The sequence below is a fragment of the Entelurus aequoreus genome, linkage group LG01 (genome assembly GCF_033978785.1).
Source record: "Entelurus aequoreus isolate RoL-2023_Sb linkage group LG01, RoL_Eaeq_v1.1, whole genome shotgun sequence".
NCBI lineage: Eukaryota > Metazoa > Chordata > Actinopteri > Syngnathiformes > Syngnathidae > Entelurus > Entelurus aequoreus.
The window spans coordinates 16,813,565-16,833,188 of NC_084731.1; the positions used below are offsets into that span (position 1 = coordinate 16,813,565).

General features: G+C 37.4%; 1 protein-coding gene across 6 annotated transcripts in view; it reads right to left on the reverse strand.

Moving 5' to 3' along the window:
* Positions 1 to 19,624, reverse strand: part of magi1b (membrane associated guanylate kinase, WW and PDZ domain containing 1b) — a 430,901-nt gene that overhangs the window by 198,695 nt on the left and 212,582 nt on the right. For all 6 annotated transcript variants that reach the window (XM_062044599.1, XM_062044611.1, XM_062044591.1 and 3 more), the window contains exon 3: positions 6,835 to 6,954. In XM_062044599.1, coding sequence (XP_061900583.1) covers positions 6,835 to 6,954 — 120 coding nt within the window. The remainder of the gene's footprint in view (positions 1 to 6,834; positions 6,955 to 19,624) is intronic.

Sequence of the window (19,624 nt, forward strand, 5' to 3'; positions counted from 1 at the left end):
AGGAAATACGGTAGATTATATTTTACATCTTCTCAGCTGTTTAAAATTGGTGTAGTAGATAGCAAGTTGTGTATGAAGTGTCGGGCAGCCGAGGCAACTCTTGTTCATTTATTGTGGGAATGTCAGAGAATAAAAGAGTTATGGTTGAAAACAACAAAAGAAGCAATTACATTCCTTAATATAAACACCCCAATGACACTGCAAACTTGTATTCTTGGGGATCTCCATCAATTTAGTAACGTGTCATCAAAGAGTAAAAATGCATTTCTTTCAATATGCATAATAACAAAAAGGGTAATATTAAAAAAATGGATAGATGTTGATAGTCCAAAAAAATTCTGACTGGTAACGGCACTTCGAAGCCCTGAAAACCCTGTACCTTTCAAAGTTGTGGAGATGTATAAACTGTGTGAATATGCATGCCAGCATTAAATACTGTATGTCAATTGTAATTGTAAAGACAGTTCAATTAACGTATTTTCCGGACCATAGGGCGCACTGGACTATAAGGCGTACTGCCAATGAGCGGGTCTATTCAGGTCTATTTTCATACAAAAGGCGCACCAGATTATAAGGCGCATTAAAGGGGTCATATCTTTGTATTTATTTTTCTAAATGTAAAAGACTTCCTTGTAGTCTACATCAGTGTTTTCCACCCTTTTTTGAGCCGAGGCACATTTTTTGCGTAGAAAAAATTTGGAGGCACACCACCAGCAGAAATCATTAAAAAACGAAACTCAGTTGACAGTAAAAAGTCGTTGTCGCAATTGTTGGATATGACTTTAAAGCATAACCAAGCATGCATCACTATAGCTCTTGTCTCAAAGTAGGTGTGCTGTCACCACCTGTCACATCACGCCATGACTTAATTGGAGTTTTTTGCTGTTGTTCTGTGTGTAATGTTTTAGTTCTTGTCTTGCGCTCCTATTTTGGTGGCTTTATCTCTTTTTTTGGTATTTTCCTGTAGCAGTTTCATGTCTTCCTTTGAGCGATATTTCCCGCATCTACTTCGTTTTAGCAATCAAGAATATTTCATTTGTTTTTATCCTTCTTTGTGGGGACATTGTTGATTGTCACGTCATGTTCGGATGTACATTGTGGACGCCGTCTTTGCTCCAGAGTAAGTCTTTGCTGTCGTCCAGCATTCTGTTTTTGTTTACTTTGTAGCCAGTTCAGTTTTAGTTTCGTTCTGCATAGCCTTCCCTAAGCTTCAATGCCTTTTCTTAGGGGCACTCACCTTTTGTTTAAGCAATAGACACCTTTTTACCTGCACGCTGCCTCCCGCTGTTTCCGACATCTACAATACAATTAGCTACAGGCTGCCACCTACTGATATGGAAGAGTATTACACGGTTACTCTGCCGAGCTCTAGACAGCACCGGCACTCAACAACAACAACAACAACAGATCATTTGCAGATTATATTGCACAGGTGTTCTATTTGGAGACCCTCAGTCACACTTGACCAACGTCTTCACTAAGTCCATACAAACACAGCTCTAGGGCTTCCTGACACACCTCTATCCTGTCTTTGAAGATCCTTTTGACATGTTTGTCAAATAAACACTTCAAACTTCAAAAAAAGGGGGCAGGTTTGACACAGTTTACGCACAGTCGGCGTTTACTGGGCTCCGTTGCACAGCAGCGTCTTGCTTTTATGACAAAAGCTCACCGCCCATCGACCGTGGCGTGTGTAGTTTATTACTTCCTATTCTTTATTTCATACTTTTATAGTATTACTTGTCATGTCAACTGTCCGTACTGTATCCTGTACGTCAATGTTACACTGCAACCTTGGAATTCCCCCTGTGGGGATAAATAAAGTCTATAATGTCCTATTCACAATTTCATTGGCTATTCCAGGGGTCGGCCAACCCAAAACGTTGAAAGAGCCATATTGGACCAAAAATACAAAAAACTAATCTGTCTGGAGCCGCAAAAAATGAAAAGACGTATAAAAGTCCTATAATGAAGGCAACACAAGACGTAAATATGTATTAGCTATAATAGCCTACTATGAAAATGACTATGTGTCACAGCCTGAAGCAAATCTTTGTTGACAGAAATGTTGACATTTAATATTTATTCTACACATTTTTACAACATTAGAAACCATTAGTAAATCAGAGGCTACTCAGAAGGTGAGATAACTCCTGGAAATGACTGGCTTTTAATGGCCAAAGGTGTAGATGTGTGTGTCCAAGTTAAAGGAAATGGCAGGTTGTCTTCTTTTAATAGATCAGGGTTTCCCACACATTCATTTATTTGTGGCGGCCCGCCACGAAAGAATTACGTCCGCCACAAATAAAAAAATTAAAAAATTAAATTTTTTTTTTTTTTTTTTTGTCCTGTCCAGCTTCTCAGGCAAATCATATAGTTGATGTAGATGCCCATATCGGCTGTTCAGATTTACTTTACAAAAGAGAAGTGTAGGATACTTCTCTTGTTGCCTTATTTGTATTTGACTTTATTAAATGTATTTATATTAGAAACACAACATGTGTATATAACAAAGGGTGCAAAGTCTGCAGGCAGTAGGAAACACATGGTTAAGTGTAGGGAGTAAAACTGATGGCAGTCTAAAGTTCAAGATTTTTGGAGCTCTTTGTTCAGTGGATCAGATGTTTGATGAAGCTCTGTGTCTATCTACCACCACTACTGTTTTCTGTTTATTTGTTACTGACTGTGGCAGGACACCTCTGCCTCTGTTTCACTTTATGTTGCTGGTAAATAATATGGTTGTAGTAGTAGGCTAAAGTTAAATTATTTAGTATGCACTAATTAAAGGGGCAGAGCTTTGAGACATTTTAGCTTTTATATTTTATAAGATATATTTTTTGTAAGAACCACAATTAATAAATATATTTCAGTGAATAACTTATTGTTCAAATCTGTATATAAATATGTACATAAAGTGTTGTAATTATATTGTAAAATGGATGGATGGATGGATGGGTGGATGGACGTTTAAAACAAAACTGTTATTATTAATTAGTAAGTATACATTTTTTGAGCCTTTTTAGAGAAAATCAAATCATTGTAGTAAATTATGCAAATTACTCGATGATGTCATGGTGACCACGACCATAGCTACGCCCCCACCGCCACAGGTATCTTGGCAGTTTATGGGAAACACTGTAGCTATATTACAATCTTTGGGGGGTTTTTGTTTTTCTTTTCATAAAGAAATACAATCATGTGTGCTTACGGACTGTATCCCTGCAGACTGTATTGATCTATATTGACATACACATACACAATATGTACATATTGTGTTTTTTATGTTGATTTAATTAAAAAAAAAAAATATATATATATTTTTATTTTTTTTATTTTTTATTTTTTTTATTTCTTGCGCGGCCCGGTACCAATCGGTACCAGGCCGCGGCCCGGTGGTTGGGGACCACTGCATCAGCTGTCACATATATCTGTTTTCACTGCTGGACTCTTCTAGTAAGAGGTTCCGCAGCCTCCGAAGCAGAACCTCCAGGTTCTGTAACAGCTTCTTCCCTCAGGCCATAAGACTCTTGAACACATCATAATTATCCCCTCAGCTCCCCCCAAAATGGATTAACTCGCTGGAATAAAAAAGACAATATAACATACATCCATAACCCCTGGATGCATATGAAAAAGTGCAATATATTTATCTGTACAGTAATCTATTTATTTATTTATATATGCACCTTATTGCTTTTTTATCCTGCACTACCATGAGCTTATGCGACGAAATGTCGTTCTTATCTGTACTGTAAAGTTCAAATTTGAATGGCAATAAAAAGGAAGTCTAAGTCCAAGTCTCTAAGTCTCTAAATATACTGTTATATTGTACATGGTAATTGTTATATATTGTATATATGATATAGACATAATATAATATGTTATATTTTATATCGCTATATTTAGTCTATTTATACCTGCATTGTCCTTTCCAGCCTTACACTTTCCATCATTGTAACTGAGCTACTGTAAAGAACAATTTCCCTTGTGGATCATTAAAGTTTGTCTAAGTCTAAGTGTAAATAGCATGTTAGCATTGATTAGCTTGCAGTCATGCCCTGACCAAATTAGATTAGCACTGATAAGCACTCCAACAAGTCAATAACGTCAACAAAGCTCACCTTTGTGCATTCACGCACAGCATAAAACGTTTGGTGGACAAAACATGTAAACAAACGTCACAGTCCACACCATGGTGAGTTCAAGAACCGCCAAAATTAGTAGGAAAAAACAGTGTTCCCCAAATGATCATATTAAACATATTAAACAGTGGGCTTTCTAACAATTGGGAAGGTTTGTGTTGTCTTTGTCCTCAAACAAAAAACATACTAAAACAAAATAAATATTTTTCCCCATATTTTTCCATTTTCAATCCTTTTTTAAAAAATGCTCCAGGTAGCCACTAGAATCAAGAGCCGTGGGTTGCAGACCACCGTGCTATTAAATGCACCATCATTAAGATTCGACGTAACTACATTAGAAGAGGGGCTTTTCAGCGTTATTAGGTTGAGAGAGGTGCCAATCACAAGTTCAAAGTTCAGAGTTAAGTGGATAATAAATCCATGCTCACCAAATGTACAAATCCCTGGGAAAAAAAACTGTGAATCCGACAAAAATGATCAGAGTGTGCAGCAGGGTTTATTGGCGTAAGGCTTGGTGAGGACGAACTATTTACATTTACTGGACCACGGCCAACGTTCCCAGACCTCATCTGTCAATCTGATTTTGAGGGCCGGCAGAAATGTTTATGTGAATGAATATACTCTTTAATTTAAGGTCTTCACGAGCAAAACTTTAGTTGTTTTTAATCCACCTTAAAGATCGGCAGTCCGATATTATCGGACATCTCTACTCACAACTATAAAACTACTTTTTTAAAGTAATAATTTCTTACTTCAAGCATGAACAAAAAAAATCATAATGCCGAGCAGATATCATTATGTCAAGATAATGGCACTAGCATTTACTTTTCATTATTTTTCAACATATTGAGCAAAAAGGTCTCTTTTTTTTTTCTACCAAGAAAAGTGCACTTGTTATTAGTGAGAATATACTTATTTTAAGGTATTTTTGGGTTCATTGAGGTTAGCTAATTTTACTTGTTTTGGAAAGTCTTGACAAGCCACATTTTCTTGTTAAATTGGCAGATAATTTTGCTTAGTTCAAATAAAATACCCCTCATTTTTGTATTATTTTTCTTGCTTTTGAACACCGACTTTTTGCAGTGCATAAGGCGCACCTGAAATCCTTTCATTTTCTCAAAAATCAACTTATAACCTGATGCGCCTTATGTGCGTACGGTTTAATTCGGGTTGTGCTTACCGACGTCGAAGCAACTTTATTTGGTACATGGTGTAATGATAAGTGTGGCCAGTAGATGGCAGTCACACATAAGATATACGCGTAGACGACAAGTTGACCGTTGTTCAATTCATGACCCGAGCAAGTACCTGTAAGCAAGCAACACGAAAAATGTGATGTTTCATTGAGAATACAGAACATTACACACGGCACTCAAAAATCTCTCAAAATGTTTTAGTACGACTTTGGTAAACTACGAAGCTGCCTCGCTTGGATTGTCGGAGCATTACGGCTACCCTAGTCAGACGTACTGTGCTTCATTCAACACATGGGTATTATTATGGTGTGTGTATAAGGACCTCAATAGGGCACCTATTAGTGCACTTGTTATTAGTGAGAATATACTTATTTTAAGGTATTTTTGGGTTCATTGAGGTTAGCTAATTAGGGACCGAATGTCCCTTTGGGACAGAGGACCCTATTGTATTTGTAAGGTTTTATTATTATTCTTTATTATACCGCCGCCTCTTTGAGCTGTAATTTGACCCCCTTAACATGCTTCAAAACTCACCATATTTGACACACACATCAGGACTGGCGAAAATTGCGATCTAATCAAAAAACCAAACCCCAAAACTCAAAATTGCGCTCTAGCGCCCCCTAGGAAGAAAACACAGACACAACTGCTTGTAACTTCCGGTAGGAATGTCGTAGAGACATGAAACAAAAACCTCTATGTAGGTCTCACTTAGACATAGATTTCATTCACTGACAACTCCCAGCAAAAATCTACAGGAAGTTTGCAATTCCCCCTTCAAAACAAAAGTTTTGTAAAAACAGTCACTTTTGCCTCTTTGAGCTATAATTTGACCCCCTTAACATGCTTCCACACATCAGGACTGGTAAAAATTGCGATCTAATAAAAAACAACAAACCCAAAACTCAAAATTGCGCTCTAGTTCCCCCTAGGAAGAAAACACAGACAAAACTGCTACTAGGAAGAAAAAACAGACAAAACTGCCTGTAACTTCCAGTAGGAATGTCGTAGAGACATGAAACAAAAACCTCTATGTATGTCTCACTTAGATCTACATTTCATATATTGACAACCCCCAGCAAAAATCAACAGGAAGTTTGCAATTCCCCCTTCAAAACAAAAGTTTTGTAAAAACCGGTCACCTTTTTTCAAACATTATCTCCTCTGAGCGTGTTTGTCGTGTCGGCTTCAAACTAACACAGGAGAGAGATTGAACCCTTCTCATTAAAAGTTGAGGAAAGAGTTCTAATTACTGCTCCGGTTTGTATTTTATGTGCCGTCAAAGTCGGTCCCGTCCATCGCTGCTTGCAGCTTTAATTTTACTTGTTTTGGAAAGTCTGAATTTTCTTGTTCTATTGGCAGATAATTTTGCTTAGTTCAAATAAAATACCCCTCATTTTTGTATTTTTTTTCTTGTTTTTGAACACTGACTTTTTTGCAGTGCATCTCTTAGAAAAAGCTTTTACCAAATCAAACGGCTCCGGTTGAAAACGTACCTTCGTACGTTCCTATTTCCAACAGGGTGCCGCTCTTCTCTAACTCCAGGAAGTCTTCTACTGATAGGAAACTGTAATCCACACCAGGAACTTCTCCTTCTCGAGGGGGTCTGGTTGTACCTGGGTAGTCAAACAAAAAAACAGAGCAGGGGTAAGCAAAGCATTTTAAAAAAAGATAGAGAAGCGGTCTTTTTAAAGACCGTAGCTGGAAACTATTTCTATTGACATGGAATACATAAGAGAGATAATTCATTGTTTTACGATATTGCACCTGTGTTGCGCCTTGCCTGTTTATGAGGACTGTGGAAGTAGTAACATCTCGGAATATATCGGAGTGTTGCAACAATGCCTGTCTACATTTTGTTCAAGTGTTGTGTGGTGCCATATGTCATTATTTGCAGGTTGGCATTCACCTTTAACGACTGCGGTCAAGTGTGGGGTCAAAGGTAAACACACACTTTTACAACCAGGCCAATAATGACGTGCTCACCCGAGGCCATTTGTACCCTGCTAGACCTGGGAGTCTATGTCCCACCCAGTCCTGGTCTTCAAGCTTCATCTCATATCCCCTGTCCAATCACTTCTACACTGCAAAAACTGAAAACTAAGCAAGATGAAATATCTCAAATAAGGGTGATATTTGCTTATTTTCTGTCTGATAAGATCATTCTTCTCACTAAGGAGATTTTATGTTAGAGTGTTTTACTTGTTTTAAGTGTTTTGGTCCTAAATGATCTCAGTAAGATATTACAGCTTGTTGCTGAGATTTGATGACCTATATTGAGTAAAACATGCTTGAAACTAGAATATCAATTGTTGCAAAGCTGTGTCATCAACACTCACAAGTATAAAACTGCTTTTTTAAAGTAATCATTTGTTATTTTAAACATATATATATATATATATATATATATATATATATATACATATATATACATATATATATATATATATATATATATATATATATATATATATATATATATATATATATAAATATATATATATATATATATATATATATATATATATATATATATAAAAATATATATATATATATATATATATATATATATATATATATATATATATATATATATATATATATATATATATATATATATATATATATATATATATATATATATATATATATATATATATATATACACTACCGTTCAAAAGTTTGGGGTCACCCAAACAATTTTGTGGAATTCATTTCTAAGAACAAGAATAGACTGTCGAGTTTCAGATGAAAGTTCTCTTTTTCTGGCCATTTTGAGCATTTAATTGACCCCACAAATGTGATGCTCCAGAAACTCAATCTGCTCAAAGGAAGGTCAGTTTTGTAGCTTCTGTAACGAGCTAAACTGTTTTCAGATGTGTGAACATGATTGCACAAGGGTTTTCTAATCATCAATTAGCCTTCTGAGCCAATGAGCAAACACATTGTACCATTAGAACACTGGAGTGATAGTTGCTGGAAATGGGCCTCTATACACCTATGTAGATATTGCACCAAAAACCAGACATTTGCAGCTAGAATAGTCATTTACCACATTAGCAATGTATAGAGTGTATTTATAATAATAATAATAATAATAATAATACCTGGGATTTATATAGCGCTTTTCTAAGTACCCAAAGTCGCTTTACATGTTAAAAACCCATCATTCATTCACACCTGGTGGTGGTAAGCTACTTTCGTAGCCACAGCTGCCCTAGTTAAGACTAGTTTAAAGTTATCTTCATTGAAAAGTAGTGCTTTTCCTTCAAAAATAAGGACATTTCAATGTGACCCCAAACTTTTGAACGGTAGTGTATATATATATATATATTCCTCGCACACTAATTGACTGAAAGAGCACGCACTTGGCGCGATGATGTCATGTTATCGATGGAAAAATGCATTTTTTGACAATATGATTTGCCTGAGCAGCTAGTAGACATGCTCGAAACTAGAATATCAAGTGTTGCAAAACTGTGTCATCAACACTCACAAATATATAAAACTACTTTTTTAAAGTAATAATTTCTTATTTCAAGCATGAAAAAAAAAAATCATGATTTTGACATAATTGTGTCTCATAATTAAAACAGATGACAGCCAAATGGACTTTGCTGTTTTATTTTCAATGAAACAATAGAAAATACGTACTCATATAGTAGTACAGTTGGCACAGTACAGTAAACTAGTTAATAAAGTTAATATTTAAACATTTAACATGTGACATTTCAAACAATTTTGAACAGAAATAGTTCATGCACATTCAGATAAATTCTTCCAAATTACAATTAAAACAATTTGGACTGGGGGTCGGGCTGTAAATATGCGCACTAATTGACTGAAAGAGCAAGCACTTGGTGCGATGATGTCATGTTATCGATGGAAAAATGAATTTTTAGACCATATGATTTGCCTGAGTGGCTAGGGGACCCCGAGAGTAACAAGCGCTTGCCTTGTTGCCTTCCATTAAGAACAATAAATTAGTTTTTAGTATACGTTTGCTGGTTTCAAGAATATCATTATGTCAATATAATGACACTAGCATTTACTTCATTTAAGAATATTTTTCAACATATTGAGAAAAAAGGCCTCTTTTTTTTCTATCAAGAAAAGTGCACTTGTTATTAGTGAGAATATACTTTTTTTTTAAGGTATTTTTGGGTTCATTGAGGTTAGCTCATTTTACTTGACAAGCCAAATGTTCTTGTTCTATTGGCAGATAATTTTGCTTAGTTCAAATAAAATACCCCTCATTTTTTATTTATTTTTTCTTGTTTTTGAACACTGACTTTTTGCAGGGTACACGGTCATATTGCTGCAAATTTCCTGACTTGAAGGATTATTTGCAGTATTTGGAATTGTTTTGATTGTATTGATTGTGCAAGGTGAATTCCGTCTCTTCTGACTTGTTGTTACAAATGTCGGATACTCGTGTTAAACAATTCCAAAGTGTCAAATTATAAGGTTCATGCATTTTGGCGTGAGCTTGCACTAGGGTTGTACGGTATAGGATAGGATGGGTCTTTATTGTCTTTGCACAAGTACAACGAAACTATGTTTTCAGCACAAACCCGTTCAAGATTAGACAAACACACAGTGTACAGGGTTACAGAACAAGAACGCTCATGGGTCGCCACGAGGCGCCCTGTAAAAGATAAGAAAAAGGTAAAACGCTGGGGAAGAAGATGAGTAAAAAAATACAATCTAGACTGGGCTCCTAAGGGGGCCTAGTCTGGAGTGGGAAAAAACCTCCATGCCATGCACACATAAACACGTTACATTTAATCACGACAACTCGCAACAGAGGGGCGGGGGAGTTGGGACCCTGGAGGTCGACTGCTGCTATGAAGCGCTGCCAGTCCTCTGCGGTCCTCTCCAAGGTTTCTCAGTCATTCACATTGACATCCCACTGGGTTGTGAGTTTTTCCTTGCCCTTATGTGGGATCTGAACCGAGGATGTCGTCGTGGCTTGTGCAGCCCTTTGAGACACTTGTGATTTAGGGATGTATAAATAAACATTGATTGATTGATTGATGTTTATCTAACAATGTCCATTTTCAAAAGATAAATTATGATACTTTACAATTTAGTCTATTTGAGAAATGGGACTAATTTAGTGCATGGACACGTAGTGAGTGTTACAAGTGTGTTAGTGATCAGACAGTAAAAATAGATGAGTGGAGGCTCCCTGTGCAGCCATGTTCAGTGACACAAGTGATTCATCACAGACGTGAGGACGTAAGCTCGACATTAGACTCAACTGGCAACACATGCACAGGCTTGCTTCTCTCAGCCTACTGTCACATTTATAGATTGTTGTTATATATTTGGTCAAGGCCACTGCAGCTCGTTATGTTCAACATGCAGGGGGAGCACACAGATGGTCAGTTAAAGGAACGTCTAAAGCAGAGCTGGGCAAATATTTTGACTCGGGGGCCACATTGAGAGAAAAACGTTGTCTGGGGGGGCCAATGTGTATGTGTGATACACCATATTGCCAAAAGTATTTGGCCACCTGCCTTTACTCACATATGAACTTGAAGTGCCATCCCATGGAATTGTCCAAAATGTTTTGGTATCCTGGGGCATTCAAAGTTCCTTTCACTGGAACTAAGGGGCCGAGCCCAACTCCTGAAAAACCAAACCCACACCATAATTCCTCCTCCACCAAATTTCACACTCGGCCCAATGCAGTCCGAAATGCAGCGTTCTCCTGGCGACCTCCAAACCCAGACTGGTCCATCAGATTGCCAGATGGAAAAGTGTGATTCATCAGTCCAGAGAACACATCTCCACTGCTCTAGAGTCCAGTGGCGACGTGCTTTACACCACTGCATCCCACGCTTTGCATTGGACTTGGTGATGTATGCCTTAGATGCAGCTGCTCGGCCATGGAATCAATCAATGTTTATTTATACAGCCCTGAATTACAAGTGTCTCAAAGGGCTGCACAAGCCACAACGACATCCGCGGTACAGAGCCCACATAAGAGCAAGGAAAAACTCACAACCCCAATGGGACGTCAATGTGACCTTGGAGAGGACCGCATATGTGGGTAACCCCCCTCCCTCTAGGGGAGACCGAATGCAATGGACGTCAAGTGGGTCTAGCATAATATTGTGAGAGTCCAGTCCATAGTAGATCTAACATAATAGTGAGAGTCCAGTCCATAGTGGATCTAACATGATAGTGAGAGTCCAGTCCATAGTGGATCTAACATAATAGTGAGAGTCCAGTCCATAGTGGATCTAATATAAAAGTGCGAAAGTCCAGTCCATAGTGGATCTAACATATTAGTGAGAGTCCAGTCCATAGTGGATCTAACATAATAGTGAGAGTCCAGTCCATAGTGGATCTAACATAATATTGTGAGAGTCCAGTCCATAGTGGATCTAACATAATAGTGAGAGTCCAGTCCATAGTGGATCTAACATAACAGTGAGAGTCCAGTCCATAGTGGATCTAACATAATAGTGAAAGTCCAGTCCATAGTGGATCTAACATAATAGTGAGAGTCCAGTCCATAGTGGATCTAATATAAAAGTGCGAAAGTCCAGTCCATAGTGGATCTAACATATTAGTGAGAGTCCAGTCCATAGTGGATCTAACATAATAGTGAGAGTCCAGTCCATAGTGGATCTAACATAATATTGTGAGAGTCCAGTCCATAGTGGATCTAACATAATAGTGAAAGTCCAGTCCATAGTGGATCTAACATAATAGTGAGAGTCCAGTCCATAGTGGATCTAACATAATAGTGAAAGTCCAGTCCATAGTGGATCTAACATAATAGTGAGAGTCCAGTCCATAGTGGATCTAACATAATAGTGAGAGTCCAGTCCATAGTGGATCTAACATAATAGTGAGAGTCCAGTCCATAGTGGATCTAACATAATAGTGAGAGTCCAGTCCATAGTGGATCTAATATAATAGTGCAAAAGTCCAATCCATAGTGGATCTAACATATTAGTGAGAGTCCAGTCCATAGTGGATCTAACATAATAGTGAGAGTCCAGTCCATAGTGGATCTAACATAATATTGTGAGAGTCCAGTCCATAGTGGATTTAACATAATAGTGAGAGTCCAGTCCATAGTGGATCTAACATAATAGTGAGAGTCCAGTCCATAGTGGATCTAACATAATAGTGAGAGTCCAGTCCATAGTGGATCTAACATAATAGTGAAAGTCCAGTCCATAGTGGATCTAACATAATAGTGAGAGTCCAGTCCATAGTGGATCTAACATAATAGTGAAAGTCCAGTCCATAGTGGATCTAACATAATAGTGAGAGTCCAGTCCATAGTGGGGCCAGCAGGAGACCATCCCGAGCGGAGACATGTCAGCAGCGCAGAGATGTCCCCAACCGATGCACAGGCGAGCGGTCCACCCCGGGTCCCGACTCTGGGCAGCCAGCACTTCATCCATGGAAACCCATTCCACGAAGCTCTCTGCGTACTGTACGTGGGCTAATTGGAAGGTCACATGAAGTTTGGAACCCTGTAGCAACTGACTGTGCAAAAAGTCTTTGCACTATGCGCTTCAGCATCCGCTGACCCCTCTCTGTCAGTTTATGTGGCCTACCACTTGGTTGCTGTTGTTCCCAAACTCTTCACTTTTCTTATAATAAAGTTGACTTTGGAATATTTAGGAGTGAGGAAATTTCATGACGGGATTTGTCGCACAGGTGGCATCCTTTGACAGTTCCACGCTGGAAATCACTGAGAGCGGCCCATTCTTTCACAAATGTTTGTAGAAACAGTCTCCATGCCTAAGTGCTTGATTTTATACACCAGGCGAAGTGATTAGGACACCTGATTCTCATCATTTGGATGGGTGGGCAAATACTTTTGGTAATATAGTGTATATCCACATTCAGCTGTAAAAATCTGCTGTACAGTATTTGTGTTTGGGTCCCTTTATTTTCCAGGAACACTAATACCAAAAGTCACAATGAGATAAGAGTTCTAAAAAAGTTATGACAGACCACCTCAAAAAGAAGAATTTTACAGTTTTTTACTGAATGGGACAACCAAAATGCACATGAAAATAAAGAAAGTGGGATTTACAATACTAACTATGAATGATAAAACACTGAATATTAACAACATATGAACATCGCTCCTCTTTCTCAGACCAGCTCCTCCATAGACATCTTTTACAATAAAAAAAAACTGTTAACAGTATGTCCACCTTGGAGGTTTCTACTTAGCATTTAGCCGGCAAAAAAATGGCCAGTAGTACAATGCCAGACACAGGAAGTGGAATTGTGACCTGTGTTTAAAATGGTATTTTTAAATTTTTTTTAAAAAAGACGTGAAATCTTGGCTTAAAACTGGAAGCTTAGAGCAGTGTTTTTCAACCTTTTTTGAGCAAAGGCACATTTTTTGTGTTGAAAAAATGCGGCGGCACACCACCAGCAGAAATCATTAAAGAACGAATCTCAGTTGACAATAAAAAGTCGTTGTTGCAATTGTTGGATATGACTTTAAAGCAGGGGTCACCAACCTTTTTGAAACCAAGAGCTACTTCTTGGGTACTGATTAATGCGAAGGGCTACCAGTTTGATACACACTTAAATAAATTGCCAGAAGTAGCCAATTTGCTCAATTTACCTTTAACTCTGTTATTATTAATAATTAATGATATTTATCTTTGTGGAAACACTGATCATCTTAATGATTTCTCACAATAAATATATATAGAAACAGATAAATATCAATATGCAACACTTTATTTTTATATTTTCTCCAAGTGCACATTTTTCAAATTGAACATTTTCAAATGATCACTTCTAAGACAGTCTTGTGAAATCACAATATCCCATTTTAACTAGCTAGCCACTAACATTTTTTAACAAATCATGAATTACTTTGCACCATGTTTGTACAAATAATAACTCATGTAAAATACAAAAGTAAACTCTCAAATTTTTAAATCATGTCACACTTTGAACTGGACACCAAATCTGTTATCTGTTTCTTTGTCAGTTAGTGGGAAGCCTGGCATTGCATGCTGTTAACTAGTGTGTTGTACTCTGGTGTGTAAATTGACACTGCAACTCTGAGGGAGTCTTGCAGATGTGCATCAGTGAGGCGTGTTCTGTGTTTGTTCTTGATGAAGTTCATGTCAGAAAAGGCTGATTCACAAAGATAAGATTTTTCCTCATTGTTTGCGGAACCTTCTTAATCTTTTGGACATATTTTCACAGCAATCTGGCCTTAAGCTTAATTATGATGAATGTAAAATGTTAAGGATCGGAAATCTGAAGGGAACGTCCTTTCGAATGGAATGCAAAGTGCCTGTTTTGTGGACAGATGGACCAGTTAACATACTTGGTGTTGTTGTCCCAGAAAATCTGGAAGATCTAGGCTCAGCAAATTATGATAATCGACTAAGAAAGCTGGACAAAATTATGCAATTATGGAAAGGGAAATCCCTAACCTTGTATGGTAAAATGTCTATTGCCAACTCGTTAATTATTCCTTAATTTATTTATTTGTTTTTGTCATTACCAGCTCCATCACAAAACTTTTTTAAGATTTATGAGCGGAGGGTCTTCGATTTTGTCTGGATCGGCAAACCAGAAAAGATTAAAAGAAAGGTTTTGTACAATGAGTATGAATATGGGGGCCTGAAACTTCTCAACCTTGAAGCTATGTGTCTGTCTTTAAAAGCATCAATTGTTCCAAAGATGTATTTAAACATTGAGTGGTACACAAATGTCCTGTTGGACAAAAAACATGTACTGTATCAAAAGAAATTGTATCCTTTTATACAAGTGATCCCCTCCCATTTTTCTTATGTAGAGAGTCTGCTGGGAAACATGGCGGGGTTCATAAAGGAAAAAATCCACTCATAGTGGTGTTTTCAATTTTATGTGCCAGAAAAAAGAGACGATATTTTGCAGCAGATAATATGGATGAACTCTAATATTGTAATAGATGGAAAGCCTTTCTGTTGGAAAAATATGTTTGAAAGAGGAATCATTTTTGTCAATGATATTATCAATGAGAATGGTAAAATTATGAAGTATGATGAATTTAGAGCTATGTATGGTGATGCTTGCTCAAGCTTTTCATTTTATCAACTAACTGGAGTCATTGGGAAAAGATGGAAACAAATAATTAATTATGGAACTACTAAATTATTAGTTTGTAAACCTCTAATAAGAAATTCTAGTTGGCAAAAAGGAACTAAAATAACTAGAAAAATATATAATTTTTATTTAATAAAGAAATCTTTAAAGGCTGCCTCATACAACACAAATGGAAAATGGGAGGACTTTTTTGACTGCCCGTTGCCATGGGATGCCATATTCAAACTAATCTATAAAACTACTATCGATGTGCAAAATCGTTATTTTCAAATTAAAATTATTTATAACTTCTTACCCACAGGGAAAATGTTAAAATTATGGAATATGACAGAGTCAGATGATTGCCGATTTTGTTGTCAGGAGCCTGAATCCACCCTGCATTTGTTTTGGTATTGTCATATTGTGTCTTTGTTTTGGGTGGAAGTTGAAAAAATGTGTTTAAGGATTGGTTTGTTTATGAAGCTTAATGTGGTTTCTGTTATTTTAGGAGAGTTCATTGACAATCATGATTTAGTCAATTTAATTATAGTACTCGGTAAAATGTTTATTTTGAAGGCCAAAAACAGATATTCACTTAGTATTACTTTCTTTAAAACATTTATTCAGTATTTTCTAACTTTAGAAAGTTACATGGTTGAAAACGATAATGATGCCAAAAAACATTAAAAAAAAGATGAGAAGTCCTCAAAGGCTTATTTTGAAAGTAGAATTATGTTTATAGATTATATGATATCTGTTGTTGTGTTCCCTAATTTGAGTGACCTGGACATAATCTGGACTGTACATAAATGCTTATTTTGAAAATGTAATTTTGTTTATAAATTATATGCAATCTGTTGTGTTCCCTAATTTTTTTCTGTGTACATGAATGAAGGTGTGTGTTGCTGAGTCCGACTTGGACATTATCTGCACTGGGCCTGGTTTTAAAAACCCTTTAAACAAATCTAATTTCATTGACAACCTGGTCTGTTGAAGATAAGGCCCTTTTTTAAAAAATAAAATAAAATAAGATAAATAAATAAAAAACATTTTCTTGGATAAAAAAGAAAGTAAAACAATATAAAAATAATTACATAAAAAATAGTAATTAATGAAAATGTTAGTGGACCAGCAGCCTATACAATCATGTGTCCCTTGCAGATGTGTTGTCTATGTTGTGGGAACCAGAATATTGGTAGCAGAAAGAAATAACCCCTTTTGTGTGAGTGGGTGTGGATGAGTGTGCATGGGGGAGGTTGTTTGGGTTGATGCACTGATTGAAAGTGTATCTTGTGTTTTTTCTATGTAGATTTAATTTAAAAAAAAAAATTTTTTTATTTTTTTTTTTTTTTTATTTTATTTTAAAAAAAATTTTTTTTTTTTTTTTTTAGAACAGGCCCGCGGGCGACTCATCTGGTCCTTACGGGCGACCTGGTGCCCGCGGGCACCGCGTTGGTGACCCCTGCTTTAAAGCATAACCAAGCATGCATCACTATAGCTCTTGTCTCAAAGAAGGTGTACTGTCACCACCTGTCACATCACCCCCTGACTTATTTGGAGTATTTTGCTGTTTTCCTGTGTGTAGTGTTTTAGTTCTTGTCTTGCGCTCCTATTTTGGTGGCTTTTTCTCTTTTTTTTGGTATTTTCCTGTAGCAGTCTCATGTCTTCCTTTGAGCGATATTTCCCGCATCTACTTTGTTTTTAGCAATCAAGAATATTTCAGTTGTTTTCATCCTTCTTTGTGGGGACATTGTTGATTGTCATGTCATGTTCGGATGTACATTGTGGACGCCGTCTTTGCTCCACAGTAAGTCTTTGCTGTCATCCAGCATTCTGTTTTTGTTTACTTTGTAGCCAGTTCAGTTTTAGTTTCGTTCTGCATAGCCTTCCCTAAGCTTCAATTACTTTTCTTAGGGCGGGGGTCAGCAACCCGCGGCTCTGGAGCTGCATGCGGCTCTTTAGCACCACCCGAGTGGCTCCCTGTATCTTTTCCAAAAATGGAAAAAGATGGGGTAAAAATATATTTGTTGCTTTAATAATGTTTCTGTAGGAGGACAAACATAACACAAACCTTCCTAATTGTTAGAAAGCCCACTGTTTGATATGTTTGTGTTGATGCTTCACTGATGACAGTATTTGGCCAGCGCCGTTTTGTTCTACTAATTTTGGCGGTTCTTGAACTCACCGTAGTTTGTTTACATGTGCAACTTTCTGCGACGCTCCCACAGAAAGACGTGTTTTATGCCACTCCTTCTTTGTCTCATTTTGTCCACCAAACGTTTTATGGTGTGCGTGAATGCATAAAGGTCGAACTTTGTTGATATTATTGACTTTCGTGGAGTGCTGATAATCCATGCTAACATGCTATCTGTGTGTACATATTGCATCATTATGCCTCGTTTGCAGGTATATTTAATTATTATTCAATTTGTAAATAATTTATATTTGCATGTCTCATGACACATTATCTGTATGTAATATTGGCTGCATTTCTGATTGTGTGCCATGTTGTTCCAGACCACAGCAAACATTACCATGTTCCAGACCACAGCAAACATTGTACAAATTGTAATAAATCCATTAGAAGAAGACAGCCTGGTCCTTTCCTTTAACTTGGGCACACACATCTATACCTTTGGCAGTTTTAAGCCAGTAATTTCCAGGAGTTATGTCACCCTCTGAGACACTTACTTTAAAGGCCTACTGAAAGCCACTACTACCGACCACGCAGTCTGATAGTTTATATATCAATGATGAAATCTTAACATTGCAACACATGCCAATACGGCCGGTGTTAACTTATAAAGTGCAATTTTAAATTTCCCGGGAAATATCCGGTTGGAAACGTCTATGTATGATGACGTATGCGCGTGACGTCACGACGGCAACAGAAGTATTCGGACCCAATGTGTCACCATACAAACTGCTCTGTTTTCATCGAACAATTCCACAGTATTCTGGACATCTGTGTTGGTGAATCTTTTGCAATTTGTTTAATGAACAATGGAGACTGCAAATAAGAAAGTTGTAGGTGCGATCGGTGTATTAGCGGCGGACTACAGCAACACAATCAGGAGGTTGTGTTGTGTTTGAGCTGGATACAAGACGCACTACCGTGAGTACAGCTTTGGCTTCCAAACATTTGATCGCTTGCCCGTACGTGCGTGTCGCTATGTGCATGTCACGTACGTAACTTTGGGGAAATATATGTTTCTTGCCGACTCTGATGGCGGCCGGGGTGTCGTCGAAAGCTACAACGCGCGCCGCCGCCGCCGCCGCTCCGTAGCTAAATTAGCTTCAATTGTTAAGCTTTGCCAAGCTGGAAATTATTAACCGTGTATTTACATGTTAATGGTTTAATAGTATTGTTGATCTTCTGTCTATCCTTCCAGTCAGGGATTTTTTTTAATTTTGTTTCTATCTGCATTTGAGCCTGATGCTATCACGTTAGCTCCGTAGCTAAGTTAGCTTCAATTGTCAAGCTTCGCCAAGCTGGAAATTATTAACCGTGTATTTACATGTTCATGGTTTAATAGTATTGTTGATCTTCTGTCTATCCTTCCAGTCAGGGTTTTTTTTATTTTGTTTCTATCTGCATTTGAGCCTGATGCTATCACGTTAGCTCCGTAGCTAAAGAGCTTCAACGATGTATTGTCGTGGAGATAAAAGTCACTGTGAATGTCCATTTCGCGTTCTCGACTCTCATTTTCAAGAGGATATAGTATCCGAGGTGGTTTTAAATACAAATCCGTGATCCACAATAGAAAAAGGAGAGAGTCTGAAATCCAATGAACCCTTGTACCTAAGTTACGGTCAGAGCGAAAAAAGATACACCCTGCACTGCCTCTCTAGTCCTTCACTCTAACGTTCCTCATCCACGAATCTTTCATCCTCGCTCAAATTAATGGGGTAATCGTCGCTTTCTCGGTCCGAATCTCTCTCGCTCCATTGTAAACAATGGGGAAAATGTGAGGAATCCTTCCTCCTGTGACGTCACGCTACTTCCGGTACAGGCAAGGCTTTTTTTTATTAGCGACCAAAAGTTGCGAACTTTATTGTCGTTGTTCTATACTAAATCCTTTCAGCAAAAATATGGCAATATCGCGAAATGATCAAGTATGACACATAGAATGGATCTGCTATTCCCGTTTAAATACAAAAATTTCATTTCAGGAGGCCTTTAATGTGTTGCCTTCATTATAACAC